The following is an 8,999-nucleotide window of genomic DNA, read 5'->3' on the forward strand; positions in this document are numbered from 1 at the left end:
ACCAGAGTTGCTACCATCGGTGGCTAGCCTTGCTACTATGCGTGACGGGCGCTGCTACATGGAGCTGACGGCGTTGCTGCCGGCGGCCACTGGAGTTGCTACCATGGCACATCGGTGCTCCTGCATCAGCAACGCCGCGGTTTCTCCGGTGACGGCCGTGGCCGACGGGGGAGCGACACCGGCATGCACAGATGGGAGGATGCAGAGAGATGTGGACGGATGTGCAACGCGACGAGGGCTGCTGCAACGGCGACCCAACAACGGCTTCTCCGGCAACGCCATGAAAGGTTTCTCCGGCGACGCGACCATGGGGCTGTCCGGAGATGCCACGACGGAGGACCATCGGCGGCGGTGTAGCCGCTGTGGGCTGCGGGAGTCATGTGAGGATGGCACTGTCAGATCCTAATCATCATGGTTGTATTTTGTTTTTCCTTCTTTGCGGAGACGGTTGACCACGGCTGAACGGTTACGATGAGCACATCCTACGGCTGGGGACCCGGGGGATCGGGGGATCTGATCCCCCGGGGGACGCTCAGCACTGCCCAAGGGAAAAGGCACGGCTACTACAAGGCTTTTCTTTGACTTCAACAATAAAAGAAGGGTATATATCCAGTTTTCAGAACTTCCAAGGGATCGAATATGGAGATCAGGCGAGGAGAACTGTGGTGGCATCCACGAAACCACGTCCTGGAACCTGAATCCCCAAGACGGGGTCGTCCGTATCAGTTCGAAAGTCTGATGACGCCATTTGGAGTATGCTGCTTGGCCGGCTTGATAATCAGGGAGCTATAATATACTATGTTAACAACCACACCAGCTCACGCACGCAACAGAAACATCTTTGATGATACGGAAGCTCCGAGCTGCATCGTTGGTCCGTCGATCGTCACCTGCTTATAAAACGTCGCCTTCCGGCTGTGCCACCCACGCACACGCTTCTTAATTCCCTCCGCCGGCCGAGCGCATCATTTGTCGTCGTCGTCGTCTTCGTCTGCGCTGCGGGTTGGAAGAGACGGCAAGCAAGAAAGAATGGGGAACTGCGGGTTGAAGCCCAAGGCGCTCGGCGACGACGAGGCTGCCGCTCCCGCGCCGGCGCCTGCCGAGGCCAAGGGCGAGGAGGTGCCGGCGGTGGAAGCTGCGGAGGCACCTGCCGAGGAAACCAGCCGGGCCGTCGAGGTCGGGACAACTGAGGTGCGATGACTGAAGTATCTATGAACTTTGCATATAAGTAGTTCCATCGAAATAATTCTGGTATTTTCCTTTCTTTTTGCTATATGCATCTCAGCATCAGAGTGTTTTCCGGCGCGTGCATGTCTTCCTGTTTACTTTTCCTACTGTTTTGGATGAGATCATATATTGTTGTCAAAGGATAGGATTTTCCAACAAAGGAAAACGAAATCATCTCAAAAAAAAAAAACAAAGGAAAACGAAATTCGGCAAAAGGAAAATAAAAAATGATTAAACATGGAGACTACTATTTAATTTAGCTACCATTTCAACTTTACAGATTAACTAACCAGTAGTACATCGGAATGAATACAGGGAAATACACATGAGCAATAAACATCACATGTAAAGCAAACATGTTTATACTGTTACTCCACCCCCCCCCCCCCCCCCCACCCACCCCCCTACCCCCCTAAAGATTACGGTACAAACTCCGATTTTATATAGGGTTCCTAGTCGATTCAGATTTAACTAAATCTCAGTTGGATAATATCATCTAAGTCTTAGCTACAATCTACTTGCAACGTATGTGTAACTCATAGGTTAGCATGAATCGCAAAGTAAATTCAACGCTCTAGTCTTTTTCCTCCTTAGTGTAACTAGAAATATTTCAGTACAACTCACATGACAAACCAACTCTAATAAGATTAGCAACCTTCTCTCGAGGATCAGGCCCTTTCTTTAGTGCTCCCAAAATTTGCCCCTCTATTTTTTCTGTCCGGCTTGCACACACGTTCGAGTAGGTCAGGGTGTTCTGGCTCCTCTATGAAGAAATATTTAGATTTTTTTGTTTTTCCTGAAAAAATCATTATTGCATTGAAATATATTTTTTCTAATATTTCAAAAATAATAATTCAAAAATCATGTTTAGTTAAAAATGTTTATGAAAACATTTTGTTTGAGAATAGATTTTGTACTTACACGCATGAACGTGGGTGTTTCCATCACTGCCGATTTATATCTCGAGATTTCCGCTCGCCCTGGTAGATGAAAAAATAGCTCTATCTCTACTTATTTTATCCGAATCTCAAAACAAAATGGACGGTGACGTAAACACCCACACTCATGCGTGTAAGTACAAAAGTATTTTCGTATTTTCTTCACGTCTTATGGCACATGTTAAGTAATATATGTACATATTACATATAAATGGTCTGTTTTCGATTAAACTCTGTTCACGTAGTTTACAAAAATTGTCGGCTATAAAGGATGCCTACATATAAGTTGTTTCGCGGCATCGTGAGAAATAATCTTGTGAAATGCATTTTGAAGTATTTTCAAAATATATGAAAATTGTTCCTGTATTTCAAGAAATAATATTCATGTTCCTCAAAAATTGCTCCCTTATACTCCCTCCGTTCACAATTAGATTGCGTTCTGGGTTTAGTGAAAGTTAAAATTGGTAAAGTTTGACTAAATATTAACATCTACATTGTATAATCTATATTGTTGGAATCATCCTAAACTCTATTTCCATATTATATCCATTTGGTATTATGGTTATCATTATTTTTTATATTCTTGATCAAATTTGATTTTCTTTTGACTTCGGCTAAACTCAGAACGTGAACTAAATAAAATCGGAGGGAGTAATGCACAAATACAATAAATGTAGATTTATTATTTTGTCTTGTCAAAACTATAAATTTTATCTAAGTGTCCTCAAAAAACTCCATCTACCAGTAAATGAACATTTCTACAAAATTGATGAAGTGTAAAAAGTATATTTAGATAATAGAACTACATAAAAAATGATGTAACCTAAAATAAAAAAATAAAGTAAAGTAAAGTAAACCGAAAATTAAGACCAAACGAAACATATTTTTTTAGGATTATTGGGACATGATATTTCTTATGGTTGGAGTTCCTTCTGTCTGAACTCGGAATTTGCTTTGGTTATCTATAGAGTACTTAAGGTATTCTTATTACAAACCTTTGTTAAGGTAGGAGGGGGGGGGGGGGGGGGGGCATCGGCCCCAAAGACACCGAAACGGAAATCAAATTAAAGATAGAAGTTGACAAAACAAAGAAGAATCAGCCCTTAAATAGCAGCCAAAGTTTTGTTCATATGAAATGCTACTGCTCACACTCTCACAACGGACTCCAAAAATAGTGCTAGCTAGTGGTAGATCCGGCCTATTTTGCTAGGGTGGGCAGTGCCGTTTTTTTTTCTTTTCTGTAGCCAGCACGGGGGCTGAGGTGATTCTTTGGGTGTAGCGGCTCCACCATTCCAGCCTGCTGGTTCTGCCACAGGAAAATACTGTAGTATCGACCTAGGTACATATGATCCTAAGTCGAAAAACTTAGCAAAGTTTATATTTTTAAGTTTCAAAAGGTTAGGAAATAATCATGCATCTATATCTTGAGACTTGACTTGAAGCTTATTCATGCAAAAGAATATTATTTATGTGAAATAATATTGCCGTATGTGATCTTCAACAAAGCAAGGAAATGTGAATGCTAACTTAAGTTGTAGCTTGGTCATTTCCTTATTTTGCACGGGTTTCACATGGTCATGTCTAAGTTTCAAAATTTTCAAGCGCACATCTTTTATCCATTCTTTACACTTGTGATTTTTTTTTCTTCATATTTTTAGAAACTTAAATAACGTGATTTGTGCTAACATCGAAATCGGCATGTATCCAGGTTCTGGAAAATGTTAGACATGTGATTTTTGCTGACACTGAATTGTGAGATTATTGCTGACATTGAAATACGTGGATTGAATCTGAAATTCAAATTTTGTAACATAGAAGATTGCGGCGAGATTCCGCCAAGATTTTTTTAAAAAAAAGGCATTTTGGGTGTGCTCTCGTTGCTTATAAGCATAGTAGCATGATAAATCATACTCTCCTTCCATTCACAAATATAAGATGTTTTAGATATTTCAAAATAAACTGGATACACGTCATAATTGGTGAATCTACAGACTAAAATTAGACCAGATACATACCAAAATAAATGAATCTACACAAAACGAAAACATTTTATATTTATGAATGGGGGAAGTATTTGTGCAGTAGATATGCTCCTTTTGCAGAGGTGGTGATAGATTAATAGAACTATGGGATCGCGACGGATCCAGTAAGTGTCTAAATTTGGCATGCTAACACACATGGAAGGCAGAGAAATGCACTAGGTTTACGGCAAAACATAGAAATCGATCACTGATCCAATTTAACTACCTCTACGGTATAGACCTCAACAGAAAACTGTTGAGTAACGGCAGCAATGATTGAGTTTAGTAGTTTCTCATAGAATATTGACTCTAGAGATTGTGGTAATATGAAGAAGACAAAAAAATTGAAGCACACACGGAACCGGGTTTCAAAGAGAGGAGGATGGGTCAGTATTGTGAGATATATGGATTTATCTTCATCCCCGATCCACTATAGGTCCGCGGAAATACTTTTGTACACCACGCATGGGTGTGGGTGTTTCCGTCACTCTCTATTTATTCTCGAAATTCATGCCCACTATGGTAGATAGAAAGATTCATTTCTCTCCTATTTTTATCTAAATCTCAAAGCACAATAGATGGTGACGGAAACACCCACACCCATGTGTGGGTGTATAAAATCCACTCTCGTAGGTCTGTAGTGTATGACTTAGAGACACGCCGGCATAAAGGTGTACAAGTATGTTGTTTTGGATTTGTGCATGCTCACAAAAATGAGATTCCGTTCTATTTAAATGTGTTACTCCCTCCAATCCATAGTAAGTGTTGGGGCTTTAGCTAGATTTAAATTGGCTTGTCTCCTAAAAAATTCTTTAATTTTGCAAAACACTCACTTTTTTCTCCTAACTATTGGCTTGTCTCCCTATTCTCTCCATCTTTTATGGACTCATTTAACCTCCAAAATTATCTATCAAATGTTATAGCACTCTGTAAAAACGGAAATTTGAGAATCATACATGTGGATCGTTGAGCAAAGTATGTACATGTAAATTCTGGTTATAAAGTATGACTATTTGGTATATGGTGCAACAAAAACAAAAATAGACGAGTTTTTTTCATGTGTTGTAAATTTTATTAAACAATTACATGTATATATCTTATGTCAGGAAGTACATGTTCATTTTTCCTTTAATTTTTTATAAGCATTCACATGTGCATACTATGCCACAGTATGCATGCAAAATCAGATGTTAAAATATGGTTGTATGTGTTCTGCATGAAGAAGGAAAATCGGTATAGGTCTGAATACTAGTTTGATACCGGACAGACACAACTTGTTTTTCTTCGTAGTCATATTATCACACAAAAATTGGGAATGTGTGCAACTTATTTGTTTGTGTATTGCGGGACGCAAAGAGTAGATAGGAGTAGATAGGAGATCCAAGTGGTCGGACAGACGTTGCGTTTCCCCAATCCCTAGAAGCTGCATAATCCTTGCAGTAAAAAGTTGTGCAGATCCCTGTCCGAATAGGAACCTCGACTAAACCTTGCCTTTGTTACTGTGCAACAGGAAGCCACGACCACGCCTGCTGAAACGAAAGTAGCCGAGGAGCCGAAGGAGAAGGAACCGGCGGCAGCAGAGCCGGCTGCCGTCGATCTTCCACCGTCCGCGGGGGCTTGACCGTCGCTTGATATCAAGCGCTGCAGCTACAATGCCTGCTATAATGGTTGTGTTGTTGTTACCTGTTCAGCTTCAGTTACTTCCAAGACGACTTCTGTGTTCAGAGTGATACTAGTAGTACTGTAATTGTTGATGACAGTTCCTGAATTGTTTGGGGGCATGCACGAGACATATGGCTCCGTTGTCTTTGTTTTTGCGCCGCCTGGTTTCGGTGGACGCAGATCGTTTGATTCTCTTCTAGATTGTTGGCTCGGAGGTTAAAATGGAATTGTTATTGTTCGTTGATGTAGCGTATTTCCTTATGTTGTGTAGATATATGGAATGGGAACCGGGATGATTGGCTGAATATATATGTGCCGAATAATTGGGGATTTGTGATGTTCTAGGTTTCTACAAGGAGACACGGTTCTCTCGCCTATGACTCTCCGTGTTGTGGCATGCACACTTTTCAAAGCATCTTTGGGTCAGACCCTGCTAAATTAGCCTTTTCGTGAAGTCACTTTCGATCATCCAAAAAAGTATATTTGCCTACACGAGTTCACCCAACCATGGAGATAACGGGAGCACACACGCGCTGTAGCAAAAAGGAAAAAAAGGGGTGGAAAAGATTTTGTCACCACCCACCAAAACTCTTCCCATGTTTCTACCCTCCACTCTCACCGCCGATTCCAAACCATTTCCCGGCACCTTCAAGCTATGTTGCCAGGTCCCATAACATGTAAGCGGTGCGCTATCTCTGGTTGGTGGCGGCGGAAAACCTACTTACTTTTCTTCGTTGAGTTCTCATTCTCATACACCTCCACCGATGACTATAGTACGAAGGAGAATGAACCGGTGGCAGCAGAGGCGTCTACCATCGAACCTCCAGCGTCCGCGCCGGCTGACGTGGCTTGATATCAAGGGGGTGGTGCATCTACAACAACTGCTTGTACAATGATTGTGTTGCTATTACCAGTTCAGCTTCAAATTATTTCAAGACGACTTGAGAGTTTAGACTGATGCTACTACTATGAATGTAGTACGTATAATTGTTTGGGGCATGCACGAGACATATGGCTCCGTGGTTTTTGTTTTGCGCCGCCTGCTTTCGGTGGACGCAGATCGTTTGATTCTCTTCTTCTACATCGTTGGCTCGGAGGTTTGGAACGGAATTGTTATTCTTCGTTGATGCACCGTATCGTCTATTGCCGCGTAGACATATCGACTGGGAAGCAGGTTGATTGGCTGAACATATGTGCCGAACAATTAGGCATTCGTACTGTTGTGGCATTCTGAAAAATACACAGGGTTCTCCCTCCCATGTACAGCCCCAGGAGGCCAGGAACAAACCCATACTACTATTTAATAGCTCGCGTCTCAGAGAGGGAGGCGTGCGATCAAAGGAATTTTTCTACCCAGGCTCCATGCTCCGTACTGTACCGTGTCTGACGAACTGGCGAGCGAGGTCGCGCCATGTGCGGCGGTGCTGTACTACCCAAATGGGCGATTAATTACTCGATCGGTCGTTGTCTGTAGACTTGACCGCCGAATTATGGGCTCAGCTGAATATTGACGTTGCGTGGTTTAATTGTTGTGGTCCGTGCATGCAGTGAAGTGACCATGCCCAAGAAAATGCTCCTAATTTAATTTATATCGGTGAGTGAAAAACCCAGTTTTAATTAAATTAGTTGACTTAATCAAGGCATAGTAAGTTTCTGGTGGGCAGCAAGGTCTGGTCGGGTGTACAGCAGCAGGATGGCACTCACGAGAGCAACAGTTGCCTATCCTATCGATATATAGTTGCAACTCGACCCGACCCATCAACATGGTTCCAGTACACCCACCAAACGATGGGTGCGTGCCGGCCGACTGTCAATCATGTGCATATATTGCTGGTGTAAAACCCGGCCGTCACATCGGGATCGGCCGTGCAAACGCTAGCGGACAGCGCCACACAACAACGAACGAACGCACGCACGCGCTTACTAGCTGCGTCCGACCTGTCACGAGAAGTACGCACGCCGGAACACCTTCATTGGAACCGGGGTAGCTGCGTACCGTGACGTCGACGGCGGCACGCGAGCTAACCGCTTCTGAACTTCGCGAGCACGACGTACGAGCTACGAACTTCCGATCCGTCACTGCCTGCCCATACCACGCGCACGCGGGAGATCTTAAAAGATTTCTGTTACAGTAAGGTCGTCACAGTGTATGTTTATGTTTGGCAGGAGGCAGTAGCGTACAGGCACGGTGACGGTGCAACGCGCGCGGCGGTGTCCGGAAGCTCCGACGACCGGTGCCCCGGGCGCGGGCGGCGCAGGAAAACAACCAAGCTTCAACTTCAACTGGACACCCTTGCTAGGAGGAGTCAGCAAGTTACAGCAGTACGGCCACATCTCCGGCGGCGTGCTCCACCGCCCGGTGCACCGTCGCCACTACCCCTGTCTGAGCGCGTGCCTCTCGCTGTCAGCACAGCGCACTTTCGTTTTCCTCTCTGACAAAACTAACCGCGTCAAATTGATTAGTATGGACAGTCAGTACGGCCCATAATCGTTTCATTAACGGCGGCTTTCGAAGTGCAAGCGGAGCTTTTGGTCACGAATCAAGAGCCCCGCCGACCGAGCACGGCACGCACGGCTCCGGCCGGACACACATGCACGGCTTTTCAAGCGCCCCTCACATTCCGCGCCGGCCGGCCGGCCGGCGTCAAGCCGACCCTGTCAGCACAGAACCTGCGACTCGCGCCACTATTTTAATCACCAGCAGCTACTACGTCAAAAGTTAACCACTGTGTCACTGTGTGTGACACAAAGCTCTTCCAAACAACGAAAAGCGTGCACGGGATAGGCAGAGTTGAAAGTGAAAGTTACGAATTGTTTGCTTTGCGTCTCCACGGACGGTAAACCTTGTTTCTGCGCGGTGTTTGCATTCTAAATTGCAGTATTGCTATCAAGTTGCCGAGCGGAAAGCTGAAACACGGGTATTAGTTCTTTTCATGTCGGCAGATTTTCTTCAATTTAAGATAGACGCCGTAAGAGCATCTGCAGTCGGCGTCCCCCAAACCGTCCCAAAGAGCGCCGGATCGAGCGTTTGGGGACGTGTTTTGTTCGTGCCGAGTTTGGGGACGTCGCTCCCCAGCCGCGTCCCCCAAACGCCGCCCCCAAATGAATATTGGTGCACAAAAATAAAGATTTTCATTCAATTTTGATTATA

The 8,999-nt window shown here is 44.3% G+C and overlaps 1 protein-coding gene across 1 annotated transcript; it reads left to right on the forward strand.

Moving 5' to 3' along the window:
• The first annotated feature begins 844 nt into the window (after positions 1–844).
• On the forward strand, positions 845–6,092 carry LOC127323548 (uncharacterized). Its single transcript, XM_051351666.2, has 2 exons — positions 845–1,191; positions 5,697–6,092. Exons 1-2 carry the CDS (start codon positions 1,030–1,032, stop codon positions 5,805–5,807), a joined length of 273 nt encoding a protein of 90 aa, XP_051207626.1. The 5' UTR covers positions 845–1,029; the 3' UTR covers positions 5,808–6,092.
• Positions 6,093–8,999: the final 2,907 nt, after the last annotated feature.

This window comes from Lolium perenne, chromosome 1, assembly GCF_019359855.2.
Source record: "Lolium perenne isolate Kyuss_39 chromosome 1, Kyuss_2.0, whole genome shotgun sequence".
NCBI lineage: Eukaryota > Viridiplantae > Streptophyta > Magnoliopsida > Poales > Poaceae > Lolium > Lolium perenne.